General features: G+C 35.1%; 1 protein-coding gene across 1 annotated transcript; it reads left to right on the forward strand.

Annotated features, from left to right (window-relative positions):
* Nucleotides 1–15,039: 15,039 nt before the first annotated feature.
* On the forward strand, nucleotides 15,040–15,828 carry N7539_009364 (uncharacterized protein; the record flags this gene model as incomplete). The annotated part of the gene is made up of 1 exon (XM_056938959.1): nucleotides 15,040–15,828. One exon carries the CDS (start codon nucleotides 15,040–15,042, stop codon nucleotides 15,826–15,828), a length of 789 nt encoding a protein of 262 aa, XP_056785681.1.
* Between the last annotated feature and the right edge of the window lie 274 nt (nucleotides 15,829–16,102).

The following is a 16,102-nucleotide window of genomic DNA, read 5'->3' on the forward strand; positions in this document are numbered from 1 at the left end:
AAGGATAATAAGTAGAAGACTATATTCCGAACGCGATATAGCTACTATAAGTATATAGTTATATCTTTTAGTCTTACTAACGCCCTAGCTATATTCTAGAACTATATCTATATTATACTATAAGGATACCTAGATCTTTTCTACGTAGTCTATCTAGATAATATTCTAATCTTCTCGGAGGATATTAAATTATATACGAAATATATCCGACTCGTTCTCGAAAGACTCCGGTAATATAAACTCTATATTAACCCCGATAAATACTTCTTCTACTAAGACTAAGTAGAATTCCTTAGCTATATCGTTACTACTACTAGAATATCGATAGACCCTTTACGGATTAAGTTAATCCGAGAATAGCTACTACTATCTACGATTAAGGAGATCTAATCCTTCCTTAGATTTTATAACTTCTACCGCCGCTTTATCTATAACTACTTAACTATCGTAAAACCCCTTATAGACCTTACGAAAGGCCTCGAAAAAGGAAAATAACTAGATAGGATTAAACTTAGTATCTATATAACCTAGGCTTTTTATAATTTACTCTACGCTTTTAAGTTAGTACCGATTCTACGATATTTCGATCCCGATTATACTATCCGACTAGAAACGGATATCTTATAATAGGGAATAGCTAGGATACTATCCTAATCTAATAATAAAGGAATCTAGTATCCGGTCGTATTTTAGTCTCGTAAGTTCTCTAATACCGAATCCCGCTATACTACTAGAGATTAAGAGCTATACGCGATTATATATAGTTTTAAGATTTAGCGGTATTATCTTAAAGGGTCTCGGTACTAAATTAAAGTCTTTTCGGACTATAATAACTTAAGATCCTTTATATAAAACCCGCGATTATAAGGACGTTAAGTACGATAGTATATAATCCTCTCTATATTTAATTTTATAATTTTATACCGTATAGGGAAGAAAAACCCGGCGGATATACCCTTAAGAATAATAGAGCTAGCTTCGAGGAACGCCTTAAATACTACTCTATTAAATCTATTATAGGCCCGAATAGTAACCGAAGAGGTACCGGAATAGAGCTAGGTAGTAGTATAGTTAGTACTAACCGATCTATATTAATTTAAAAAGGAATTATTACCGGATTCGGGGATTTAAGAGCTAGATAGTATCTTAGATACCTAGAGGTAAGAGCTAGATTATATCTATTACTCCTACTATAAAAAAGTAGTAGCTTATTATCTTAGGTAATATATCTATATCTCGAATATAACTAGTAACCTACGAAGTATAATCCTCGAGACCTAGTAAGATAACCCCGATACGGGGAAGATTTATTTATTAATTAACTAGAATATCCCGATATTAGAGTACTAGTTAGTTAATCCTAATAAATTAGTATAGTTTAAAGAATAACTATATATTCTAACTAATAAGAAACTAAAGTAAGAGCTAATAAAGCTATATTATAATAATCTAGTAATAGGGGGCTATTTTAGCTAGTTATAAACGATTAAATTAATTAGTCGAAAATTCTACTAGAAAAATCTCTACGAACGAGTAGATAAATATATAAAGTTCTACCCTATATACTAAAGAGCTATACTACCGAGGTATAAGAAGTACGGCTTATTAAAGCCTCTTCTAATTCTAACCCGACCGTAGTAAGAAACCTCGATAGACTTTATTATAGGCCTCCTACCTACGATTTATAAGGGAAATAAGATCGACTCGATCCTAGTCGTCGTAGATAGATTTACTAAATTCGTGAAATTTTTCCTAGTATATATAATAATTAACGCCGTATAACTAGCTAAGCTATATTATAACGAGATCGAATTAGTCTACGGACTATAAGAAGGAATTATATCCGACCGGGATCTAGTATTTACTAGTAAATTCTAGCTTTCGCTATTTAATACCTTAAAAATAAAGCTTAGGTTTTTAACCGTATTTTATCTATAAACCGATAGCTAAACGGAACGAATAAACTAAACCCTCGAATATTACCTAAGATACTTTATAGGAGAAGAATAAACTATATAGCTAAATTTACTATAAATAGTAGAATTCTGTTATAATCTATACTAAAATAATATAATAAAATTTAGCCCCTATAAAGTACTATTCGGATATAATATATCCTTTTATATATATAACGAGGCTGCTATAGAAAAAGAAAGACTACTAGGAGTATAAGCTAGGATTAAGAAACTATAGAGTTTATATAAGAAGTTAATAACTTACTAGCGAAAGGCTAACGAATCGATAATAAAATATTATAATATAAAAAGAACCCCTATTATATTTAAGCGTAATAATCTTATAATACTTTCTACGTAAAACTTACGAATTAAAGAGTCTAGGAAGCTTACTCCTAGGAGAATTAGCCTATTCCGAATCCTATAAGTAATCGGAACTTAGGCGTATAGACTAGTACTATCCTAAAAGTATATACGTCTCTATAATATTTTCTATATCTCCCTTCTAGAAAAATAGTATAATAATCTATCGCGAAGCGCTCCTAGAATACTCCCGCTTCCTAACCTTATCGAAGACGACTAAGAATACGAAGTTAAAGAAGTTAAAGAAAAGATAAAGATTAACGGATAACTTTATTTCCTAGTTAAATAGAAGGACTAGCCCTCTAAATATAACGAATAGATACCTAAAGAGAATATATAAAATATAAAATAATCTATCGCGAAATTTAAAAATATATAGAAATATATAAGACAAAACTAGACCGAACCTACTACGATTTATCTTAGAAATACTCTATAAACTCTAATACTATATTCTTTATCGCGGTCGTTTCTACCCTAAGTATACTATTCGTAGTTATTATAGTCTCTAAGCGCTCGGTAAAGTTAACTAGCCTAGTCTATTATAATATAAACCTAGTATCCCCTTCTTTAAGACCGAGATACTAGTCTATATATATTAAGGGAGGACCGAAAGCTATAATTAGGTTCTAGCGACGTAATACTATCTTTTCTAAATAGAAACGATAGTACCTCTATAAAGAGAATTTATTAGAACGAATCGTTAAAGAATTATAGGCGATCTATACCTTTTATATATACTTCGGACCTTCGAATATATACTCTTTCTTATAGGCCTATATAACTCCTAAGAAAGTTATAGTAAGGTCCTTATTTATCTAGAATAGATCGGAATAAATACCGACCGGCTAAACCGGAATATATAATAGCCTAGGCGCTATAGTAATCTCCTAGGTACTATTAAAGATTACCTAGTAAATCTTTAAAAGAAAATAGAATATCTATATATCCTAGATTATTAATATAGGAGTCTTACGATCTATTAGTAATTCGGAAGTATTTCGGAAAAGAGTAGAAAACTTATAGTCTTATATATATTATAGTTACTCTTATAGCTATTATAGAGTACCGATCCTAAGCGATTAAACTCGTACTCTATAGCGAAAGAGACTATCGTAACTAGATAGTTATACTCTACCTTAGCCCTACCGAAATACTTTAGATACTAGAGAAAATCGGGGCTTATAGTTATAAAGTTTAGCGTAGGAGGCGTACGGCCTATTCCGCTAGTAGCCTCGTAGCGACGACAATTCCGATAACGACGGGGTATTCTAGAACTAAGCTTAAATAAGGGAAGTAGATTAAAATTAAAAATCTCCTTATCTATAGGAAAAATCGATTCTATAAATCTTTAGGGATAAATCGTTAACGAAATATCCTATCGCGGATAGACTCCTAGCTCCCCGACCGACGTTAATTAGGTAAATAGGGATTAAGCGTCCTATCGCGATTTCTTTTAAACAGTATCGCTAATAGTAGTAGGAGGTTACGGCTATATAATATAGTAATCCTTTATTTATATCTATATCTCCTAAATTTAAGGACGTAGCGTTCCGTATACGATATATCTACGATTCCTTCCCTTAGTACCACAATAAAGCCCGGACTATAGTATTCCCTAGATAAGAATATCCCTAGTTAGAACGACTAGTATAGAAGGGGGTAATAGTTATTACGGCGTAGTTATACGTAGTAACTTAGGATAATTCACGATCGAATCGACCCCGCGTCGCCTTAGGATAATAACCCTAAAGGCTCTGTATAGGGCTATAGGGACTCGGTATACAGAACCCCTATATATATATTATATAAACTAGTAAAGTCTACTATACCCTAAGATTTAGTCTTTGAAAATCATAACTATAGACTTAGACTCTCTACCTAGCTAATAGATTCTCTATCCTATAATACAGACCCCCTAATAGTAAATAAGCGTAAGACTATTCGAATTAACTAACTCTATATTAGTAGCGACTTAATTAAATAGTTACTCTTAATAAACTAGGATAATCTAGAGCTAGAAGTATAGTATTAGGAAGCCGAATAAGAGAATTCCTTAAGTAGATTCGACTTACGAGAAGAGATACTAATCCGTAATAAGAAGCTCGTAATCCTAGTATATAGATAGCTACGAACCCGGTTAATCTCCGAAGCCTATAATTAACTATCTTTAGCCTACCCGAGCGCTAAAAAGCTTTAGAAGTTCCTAGTAAGCTATTTTTAGTAGGAGACTCTCCGCTAGGATATTATTCGGTTTTCGGATAACTATATAATATATAAGCATACTAAAATCTAGCGAATAAAGACTCTAGGACTCCTAAACCTATTACCGATACTAGATAGACCCTAGTAGTATATCTCTATAGACTTTATATACCTACTAAAAGACTAATATAGATATAATAATATCTTAATAGTAGTCTATAGATTAATAAAGCGGATAGTTTATATACCCTTATTTAAGGATACTATAGCTAGGGATCTAGTAAAGTTATAATTAATATACTATTATAGGTAGATAGGACTTCCGGACTTAATTATATCGGATAGAGGATTATAGTTTATTATATTATTCTAGAAGACCCTATATAAGTTAATAGGGATTAAGCGGAAGTTATCTACTCCGTATTACCCTTAAATAGATAGATAGTCGGAAAATACGATCTAGTTACTATCTTAACGACTACGCGTCTTCGTAGATAAGTTCGCCGATAACTAGTCTAGCCTACTACTAATAATAGACTTTACTTAGGCGATTTTATCTTATAAGTCGACTAGGGTCTTACTATACTACGCCGAACGCGGGTATAAGCTAAGAACGATAGTTAATTAGTAACTTAGTAGTAGCGGATAGGATCTCTATAGGCTAGACCGGGAGATAGCTCGAGACTAGGTAGATAAAATTCGCTAAGTTTATAAATTCGTATAGGATAATATAGCTAAAGCGTAGGAACGTTAGCGTATCTAGGCGAATCGATATTATAGGGAGCTAAACTTCGACGTTAGGAACCTTATTATAATTATAATAAAGGATAATTAGTAGATCGTAGAAGGGCTATTAGGTAAACTCCGTCCGAAAGTAGAGGGGTCTTTCTAGATTATCGAGAAGATAGGATACGCTTTTTAACTATAACTACTAGAAGAGTCGTTATAATATAATATCTTTAACCTAGAGAAGTTATACTATATAATAAGTATAGATCTACTTCTAGGATAGTCTATCCCTAAACCGGCGATATAGGTTATACTAGAGCCTATAATATATAGGTAATAAGTTAATAGTTAACTAGCTAGTCGGTTAACTAGTTCGTGAATAGACTTAGAGTATAGAGTTAGTTAGATAAGTTAACTAGTTAGTTACCGTGAACTAATAAGTTTACTAACTAGTTAGTTAGCCGACTAGCGAGTTAGTATTAACTAGTAGATTAGTTAGCTAGTTAATAGATATAGACTTAGGGAGTTAAGGAGGAGATTATATAATCGATATTTACGTTTATAAGATTAGATAATTACCTATACGTTATTAATAGAAGTCTTACGCGTATATATACGCTAGAGCCTAAGGATTATTTACCTTTCGGTTTACTTCTATAAAGGAATCTTCTATCCGGGACTTTCTATAAGGATTCTGCTACCTTACTATAGCCCTACTTATAATAGGTATTTAAGATAGTACTTTATCTTCCTTATTTCTTCCTTTCCTTTTTCCTCTTCGTCTTAGTTTTCTTCGTTATATAGGATATAGTTACTTTACCTTCCTTCTTCTATATATAGGTTATTATAGCTATACTATCTAGGAGTTATATAAAAACTAAGACCTTTAATATTCTTTTTACCTTTATATAATAGACCGACGCTTACTATAAGTTATTAAGTCTTTATATATTACCTTCCCTTATTTTTCTCTTTTCCTTTTAAACGATTAATATAGTAGTACCTATTAATATAGTATACCTAGGTATTAATAAAGAATCTAGTTAGGGAGAGTTGTATAGTATATATCGATAGAGCTCCTTAGCTAGACCTAACGATCTTCCCTATAAAGACTACGATATATATTTTATTTAGATTACGCCTTAGCTAGATAATCTACTCGAGTATTTATATAATAGAAAACTTAGCTATAAGAACTTTATCGACTTAGTACGCGACGAACCTAGGTTTATATTCGACTTAATATAGGATATATAGCGAGCGACGGTCGACTACTTATATTATCTCGATAACGAAGTAGAGGAATAATATAGATAGCTCGCTATAGCTACTACTAAGATAGTTAAACTAATAAACTAGAAGATAATAAACGACGAGCTCCTCTATAAGTCTAAGGAATATACCGATCTTAACGCTACTACTATTAAGCTTTTATAGATAATCCTCTAGTAGATCTATATCTCCGCCGATCGAATCGAAATAAGCTGTCCTATACCTTCTACTAACTAATACGAGTAGTATAAAGCTACTATAGATACTACTATAACGGGCTATTCTGATTCTATATATACTATACGTAAATTTAAGATCCCCGATCTATCCCTACTTACTAATAAAAAGGAAATAACTTAGGAAAACTAGAAGATCGCGATAGAGTATAAGCTATATAGTATAGGACTAGATTTTACTAATCCTTTAGCTTTAGACTATACTTACTCTCGATACGGAGATATAGCCGAATAGAATATTAATTAATATATAATAGATATAGCCTCTAAGTAATACTAGAACTATAACGACCTCTTTAAGTACCTTAGATCTATCTTTAGCGACTATAATAAAGCTATATACTCTAAATAGGATTTCTAGAACTTAGAGATATAGGGTAGCTAGTTATTTAGCGACTTCCTATCTTAGTTCTCTTACCTCTTCGACGCTAGCGAACTTATTATAGGCGAGCGCTAGAAGAAGTACGTCCTCTAGAACCGCTTAACTCCCCGACTTTAGGAGATTATCGATATCGACTTAATCGATAAGCCTCTTATATCCTTTACCGAGTTTAGCTATAAGATTAGAAAGAAGTATAACGCTCTTTATCTAAGTAGCTAGATCTCCGCTTAGTAATATAGCTAGACTACTAATAATAAAAGTACTAATCTATCTAGAGCATCGAAGACGTATTTCTCTAAGAAGTCTAACGATAAGACTACTACTATAACTTCGGTATTATCTAGTACTATACCTTATAAGATAAAGATAATCCTAGTATCTAATACTAAGAGTCTAGATAGGGAGACCTATATCTACTATATAAAGGAAGGATAATACTTTAGATATAGATAGACCGGATATATATCTTCTAAGTATCCTAGTAAGGAATATGCTACTTTAGTAGCTAAGGTATTAGTATCTAACCCTAGTTATATAGAAGAGATCTCTAAACCCTCCGAGATAGGAAAAGCCTAAGCCTAGAATAAGTCTCCCTTCTAGGTATAAATATTACGAAAGTAGTTATATCTTTAGATTTATATACGGTATTAGAAAATAACGAATAATTTACTTTTCTAATTATACTTATATCTAATAGTTAGTTAACCTATATAACTACTTTACTCGATACTAGAGTAATACCCTATATAGCTATCGATAAAGGATTAGCCTATACTATCCGAGATATTTAGAATATTCTATAGATATCTTTATCCTAGTTAGTAAAGATAGAGGGATATAATAGGAAAGGTAGAAATACTATTACCTATATAATCGTTCTAACTCTCTAGATCGATAGATAACGGTTTTATTAGATACTATTCCTTATTACTAGTTTAGGTTATTACTACGTAATTATTAGATAAGCCTAGTTTATATATTATTAAGTATTATTAGATTATATAAATTACCGAATCTAGTAGTCTACTAAAGTTATCCTAGTAGATAAGATAGCCGGGAAACTAACTCTAGAGATCCTCCTACCGGTATTAACGTATCCGCGGGTTATAAATTAGAAATATTAGGTATATACCGAAGTCTATAACTAGGAAATAGAGCGACTAATCGAGTAGAAACGGATCGATAGATCTCGGGTTACTTTAACTATATATAATACCGAATATCGACTTCCTAAAGAGTTCTTAGGTAATTATATATAAGCCTACGAGGTATTTAGCTATATAATGGCTAGGGATAGAGAACCGGTAGTCCTAGCTTCTTAACCGTCTCGCGTAGAATTAAATACTATATTTCTAAGTCCTACTCGAGCTTTTATTAGTCGAGTAGGATTTAAATACTATATATAGGCTAAGGATACTAAAGTATTTATTATTACTCTTAACGAGATCGATATAGTAATTATAGAACTAGCTACTAGGAACGAAGTAGTTATAGAGAAGAAGTCTATTTAATAGTAAATTCCTAAGATATACTATAATCTATAAGAGTTCTTCTCGTAACGTAAATCCGATGTTCTACTACTATATCGGGGCCTATTCGACTATAAGATCCTTCTTAATAGAGAGTAGAGACTAGGCTATTATCTCCTCTATAAGATAAACTAGGAGGAGCTTAAAGTAGTTCGAAAGTATCTTTTCGAGAACTTATAAAAGGGCTTTATCGTTCTATCGAGGTATCTCTTCGCTTCTCTAATCCTAATAGCGAAGAAGATAGATAGCGGATTATACTTCTATATAGATTACTAATAACTAAATATAGTTATAGAAAAAGATATCTACCTATTACTACTTATTAATAAGATAATAGACCGGTTAGCCTACGTAAGACGCTTTACTAAACTCGATATATAGTAGGAATTCTATTAACTTAGAATAGCGGCGGACTTAGAGGATCTAACGATATTTATAACTCGATATAGGACCTTTAAGTATAAGATTATACTATTTAGGTTATATAGTAGACCTATCTCCTTCTAACGATATATTAACTAGGTACTTAGGGATCTCTTAGATATAGTTACTATCGTATTCGTGGATAATATCCTAATCTTTAGCGAGGACCCCGAGAAGTATATTAAATATATTTAGGCTATAATCTAACGATTATAAGCTATAGGACTTTAGGTAGTAATCTATAAGTATAAGTTCGACCGAACTAAGACTAAGTTCTTAGGTTTTATCGTAGGAGTAGATAGAGTAAGGACTAATCCTAAGAAGATTAAGGCTATTTATAAGTAGTAAACTCCTATAATAGTTAAAGGAGTTTAGTCCTTTCTTAGGTTCTATAACTTCTATCGTTATTTTATTACTACCTATAGTTATATCGCGAAGCTACTCTACTAACTTATAAAAAAGGACTATATATTTATATAGAGTAAGGACTATATAAATATCTTCTAGTAACTAAAAACTACTCTTTCTTCGGCGCCTATCTTAGTATACTACTATCCGAAGAGGGAGATAAGACTAGAAATAGATACCTCGAAGGATATTATCGCGGGAGTACTATCCTAGAAGTAGAATAGGTTATAGTATCCTATTAGATTCTTCTCTAAGACTATATTACCTAGAGAGCGGAAATAGGATATCTATAACCGGGAGATACTAGCGATTATAGAGAGTATAGATAATTAGTAGGCTAAGTTATCAGGACTATAATATAAAGAAAGATTCGAGATTCTAACGGATTACCGGGCGTTAGAGTACTTTATATTATTAAAACTTCTAAACGCTTATTAAGCTCGCTAGGGTTTAAAACTTTCCTAGTACTATTTTGTTATCCGCTACTAACTAGGATAATAAAATACTCTTATAGATATATTATCCCGCTTCTAGATTAAATAATAAGGGGAACCGGAGAGCTAGATATTACTACCGGAATCCTACTTAGATCCCTAGATCGTAAATAAGTATAAGACCGTTCGAATTAACCGACTCTATATTAGTAGCGACTTAATTAAATAGTTACTCTTAGTAAACTAGGATAATCTAGAGCTAGAAGTATAGTATTAGGAAGCTAAATAGGAGAATTCCTTAAGTAGATTTAACTTATAAGAAGGAGTACTAATCTATAATAAGAAGCTTGTAGTCCTAGTATATAGGTAGCTACGAACCCGGTTAATCTCCGAAGCCTATAATTAACTATCTTTAGTCTACCCGAGCGCTAAGAAGCTTTAGAAGTTCCTAGTAAGCTATTTTAGTAGAAGACTCTCCGCTAGGATATTATTCGGTTTTCGGATAACTATATAATATATAAGTATACTAAAACCTAGCGAATAAAGACTCCGGGACTCCTAAACCTATTACCGGTACCGGATAGATCCTAGTAGTATATCTCTATAGACTTTATATACCTACTAAAAGACTAATACGGATATAATAATACCTTAATAGTAGTCTATAGATTAATAAAGTAGATAGTTTACGTATCCTTATTTAAGGATACTATAGCTAGAGATCTAGTAAAGTTATAGTTAATATATTATTATAGGTAGATAGGACTTCCGGACTTAATTATATCGGACAGAGGACTATAGTTTATTATATTATTCTAGAAGACCCTATATAAGTTAATAGGGATTAAGCAGAAGTTATCTACTCCGTATTACCCTTAAACGGATAGATAGTCGGAAAATATAATCTAGTTACTATCTTAACGACTATACGCCTTTATAGATAAGTTCGCCGATAACTAGTCTAGCCTACTACTAATAATAGACTTTACTTAGGCGATTTTACCTTATAAGTCGACTAGGGTCTTACTATACTATACCGAACGTAGATATAAGCTAAGAACGATAGTTAATTAGTAACTTAGTAGTAGCGGATAGGATCTCTATAGGCTAGACCGGGAGATAGCTCGAGACTAGGTAGATAAAATTCGCTAAGTTTATAAGTTCGTATAGGATAATATAGCTAAAGCGTAGGAATATTAGTGTACCTAGGCGAATCGATATTATAGGGAGCTAAACTTCGATATTAGGAACCTTATTATAATTACGATAAAGGATAATTAGTAGATCGTAGAAGGGCTATTAGGTAAACTCTATCCGAAAGTAGAGGGGCCTTTCCGGATTATCGAGAAGGTAGGATACGCTTTTCGACTATAACTACTAGAGAGATCGTTACGATATAATATCTTTAACCCGGAGAAGTTATACTATATAATAAGTATAAATCTACTTCTAGGATAGCCTATCCCTAAACTAGTAATATAGGTTATACTAGAGCCGGAGTATAATATAGAGATAATCCTTACTTCGCGAATTAACCGGTCGAAGCTTTAGTATCGAGTAAAGTAGATAGGATTCGAGAATAATATAATATAGTATAATACTAGTAATTTCCGGACTATAGCTTCAAAACTCCGGGAATATTATAAAACCTACCCGTCCCGTCCTAGATCTCCGGTAAACCTTAACTATTAGTTAGAGTATAAGGCTCTTAATAAGAAGCTACTAGTACGCCTAGACGATAATATACTATAATATTACCGCGCCTAAGGATAGTTATAAGTCTAAACGGGGGGTAATATAATATATAAATAATAAGTTAATAGTTAACTAGCTAGTCGGTTAACTAGTTCGTGAATAGACTTAGAGTATAGAGTTAGTTAGATAAGTTAACTAGTTAGTTACTATAAACTAGTAAGTTTACTAACTAGTTAGTTAGCCGACTAGCGAGTTAGTATTAACTAGTAGATTAGTTAGCTAGTTAATAGATATAGACTTAGGGAGTTAAGGAGGAGATTATATAATCGATATTTATATTTATAAGATTAGATATTTACCTACGCGTTATTAATAGAAGCCTTATATATATATATATACTAGAGTCTAAGGATTATTTACCTTTTGGTTTACTTCTGTAGAGGAATCTTCTATCTAGGACTTTCTATAAGGATTCTACCGCCTTACTATAGCCCCGCCTATAATAGATATTTAAGATAGTACTTCACCTTTCTTATTTCTTCCTTTCCTTTTTCCCCTTTATCTTAGTTTTCTTCGTTATATAGGATATAGTTACTTTACCTTCCTTCTTCTATATATAGGTTATCGTAGCTATACTACCTAGGAGTTACAGAGCCGGAGTATAATATAGAGATAATCCTTACTTCGCGAATTAACCGATCGAAGCTTTAGTATCGAGTAAAGTAGATAGGATTCGAGAATAATATAATATAGTATAATACTAGTAATTTCCGGACTATAGCTTCGAAACTCCGGGAATATTATAAAACCTACCTATCCCGCCCTAGACCTTCGGTAAACCTTAACCGTTAGTTAGAGTATAAGGCTCTTAATAAGAAGCTACTAGTATACCTAGACGATAATATACTATAACGTTACCGCGCCTAAGGATAGTCGCGAGTCTAAATAGGGGATAATATAACGTATAGGTAATAAGTTAATAGTTAACTAGCTAGTCGGTTAACTAGTTCGTAAATAGACTTAGAGTATAGAGTTAGTTAGATAAGTTAACTAGTTAGTTATCGTGAACTAGTAAGTTCACTAACTAGTTAGTTAGCCGACTAGCGAGTTAGTATTAACTAGTAGGTTAGTTAGCTAGTTAATAGATATAGACTTAGGGAGTTAAGAAGGAGATTATATAATCGATATTTGCGTTTATAAGATTAGATATTTACTTACGCGTTATTAATAGAAGCCTTACGCGTGTGTGTACGCTAGAGCCTAAGGATTATTTACCTTTCGGTTTACTTCTGTAGAGGAACCTTCTATCCGGGACTTTCTATAAGGATTCTACCGCCTTACTATAGCCCCGCCTACGATAGGTATTTAAGGTAGTACTTTACCTTCCTTATTTCTTCCTTTCCTTTTTCCCCTTCGTCTTAGTTTTCTTCGTTATATAGGACACAGTTACTTCACCTTCCTTCTTCTATACGTAGATTATCGTAGCTGTACTGCCTAGGAGTCACACTTTTGGCCTAACGGGACTTGCCTTCTACGCCCTAGTTGCTGATTGGTCTCTGTATCCCTACGTTATCGCGGACTGCGGGATTATATGCAGTAGTATAGGTCGGTGCTTCCGTGCCTAGTACTTCGTTGTCGTAGCCCTAAGCGTATATATAGTTAGGGGTAGTCTTGTACTCTTAGACTTTCAGAGGCTTTCGCCGTTACTACGTCTAAAGCTTTCGGAAGCTCTAGTAGGCCTTTAACGATAAAATATCGGAAGATCGTTATATATGAAGGGCTGTAGCAGAATTGATTCAATTGTACTAGGCCGATATGCCATTTATAACGATCTTGGGGAAAGGAAAAGAAAGTAGGCCGTTCCCGCGCGATAACATACTGCCGCATGGGGAAGGCCGCGGTCACGTGGCCATATATGGGCATCAGCCCGTTACAACTACCTTCGTTGAATAGCACCACAAGTTCTCAAGCTTCGTTTTTAGCTATAATATACGCGACCGTATAATCTCTCTAACAAATCGACACTGTCTTTTCTACATCTTCGAGCCCTACTACTAGTGCTATTTTTGCATCCCCTCGGAAAGCTAGAGAACACTTCGAGAAATACCTCCGCGGTGTGACGATTCACATGTGGTGATATTGATGCTTGATGTTGATGCCTGCTACCGCAGGCATCCATCATGTATTTAGATCGTCTCTCGTTCTCTCGCACTCTCTCCTTCTTCCTTCCCCATGCTTAGTTGTTTCGTCAAATGCTTCTACATTGGTTTATCTTCTTCCTCTCGTACCTGAGCGCAACACGCGGACTGAAATAGGGCGAGCCTATACCGTATCTAGATAAATTTTGTAAACTTCTCTTACGTAGACACCAAGGACTTAAAAATCATACTAAGCATATCTATTCAGTACGCTATATCACCGAGGCACAACGTATCAAAGCTTGCTTATAAATTATTTAACCTTTACCTCGCACTCCTAGTAACCCGCCTTTTTAGGGCTTATTTGTGCAGCCACATAGGCTTTAGTTCTTGGGGCAAAAGAGTAGAACTCCGGAGACCATTTCAGTACAGAAGAAAACTCTTATTTTTTTCTCAATTTTCATTCTCTTCAGTCGAAGTTACTACTTAGAAGTAACCAGACGCGATACGTAGATTAGGCCTTATTCCATCGTCAACGATAAGGTTAAGCTAGCTTCCAGTAATCAGGGCTAGGTCACCCTTAGGATTCACCGTCATTAACGTCCTAGGTACTCCTTGTACACGCGAGTCGCGACAGGCTTGAACAACTCAGTAATCCATTCGCATACCCTTCCTAGTATTCCTCCGGGTCCTAGTGCTGTTCCGACAGTCAATCTTAGATGGCCCTAGACCAAATGAGTTGTACAACATACTTAAAAGCCATTTCGCGTTCTATGGACAAAATATCGTATCTTGCATCAGTCGCCTGGACTGTATTGTGCTTGCTTACAGTACATACTCGCAGTATTTACTTGCAGAGTTAGTAACCTTAATCGCCCTGAAACCCGATTCCATATTAATCGTATATCTATTGTATACAACTACAGACCACGCATGATGATCTTGTTATCTTGTTATACATCTGTAACTCGAAACATGTCATTGTAAGAAAGTCCCAATGGCCATGAGGAAATGATCTGAAGGTCAATCACCCTGGTGTTCAGCCGCTCCGACCAGTGACAAGCAGTACTCAGCACGGCCACGTCGAGGGGATTACTAACACAGGCTGCCTGGAAGTCACCGCCCAGCTTCGAGGTCACGGGGGTACCTGGTACCAGCTTCCCTCCCACTCGTACTTTCCTACCTTATGCCCTCGTCGTAGACGCTTAACCAGCTTCTGGCCCTTCTTTTCCTCCTCACAAGTCCGTCTCTGCGCACCAAGTACGACAGTATGTCGAAAGTCCTCAAGCAGACCCTGCTCGACCTCAAAGACAAAATCCGACAGGGCTACATCGGAGATCTATACTACGACACAATTACGAAGGAAGACTTCACCTCGTTATATTCAAAGCTTTCCACAACGAGTCGTCGTCCTCGGTATCTATACGATCACAAGAACCTGATTCTCCAAGTTCGAATGCCCGCGAGCCGCCACGAGGATATTGTTGACCAACTGAAAGAGATGATCAATACGAAACTGCGGGCTGCGGGAATAGATCGGGCCACAACTTGGTCTAATCTCGCCCCACTTTACACATTGGGGGACATTTCTGCTGAGCCAGATGGATGCTGGGGCCCGGCCTCTGATAACAATCCTACGGTCGTCATGGAGGTCGGAAACTCGGAGACGAGCGGCCAGCTACTTCTTGACGGTCGACATTGGCTGGAGAACATACACTCATCCGTCCAACTCAGTATTCTCGTCAAGCTCAAGAAGAATCCTGATATCATCCAAATCTCTATCTGGGAGTTGGACCATTCCCGCTATCTCCGACCTCTCCGCACAAGTCATCGACTGGTAAAACGGACCCAATTCGCGGAGATCACTCGGAGTGACCCCATCCACAGGGTCACAATCACTTCCACTAACTCACCAGCAGAGCTTCGAATTCCCTTCACGATGTTCACTGGACCCTCGCCTCCGCCCGGGGTCAACATGGCGGGGGATATGATCATCTCACAACAAGACTTACTCGATCTTGCGAGATTCCACTTTGTCACACGGAATGGCTATGTATGATTCGACACTGTACTCTGTGCCCATATGTACTTTCTGTATGGATATTGAAACACCCCTGGGCGCAGAAAAAAAAAATTCTGGCTCAAATGACTCAAAAGTATGATGCTCCCCATAGACAGTGGAGACGAGATGACGAAACGCGCCCGCCAAAAAGCACGAGGAAAATTCTGGGCCCAGCAAAGCATAAAAGGTAAGCTCAGGGAGTAGCTTAGGAGCAGCTTAGGGCGGCGAGATGACTAACCCCTTCTGTGCTCCGGGAGCCGATCGCTTCCCA

The sequence above is a fragment of the Penicillium diatomitis genome (assembly GCF_028827545.1).
Source record: "Penicillium diatomitis strain IBT 30728 chromosome Unknown utg000017l_segment0_segment0, whole genome shotgun sequence".
Taxonomy (NCBI): Eukaryota; Fungi; Ascomycota; class Eurotiomycetes; order Eurotiales; family Aspergillaceae; genus Penicillium; species Penicillium diatomitis.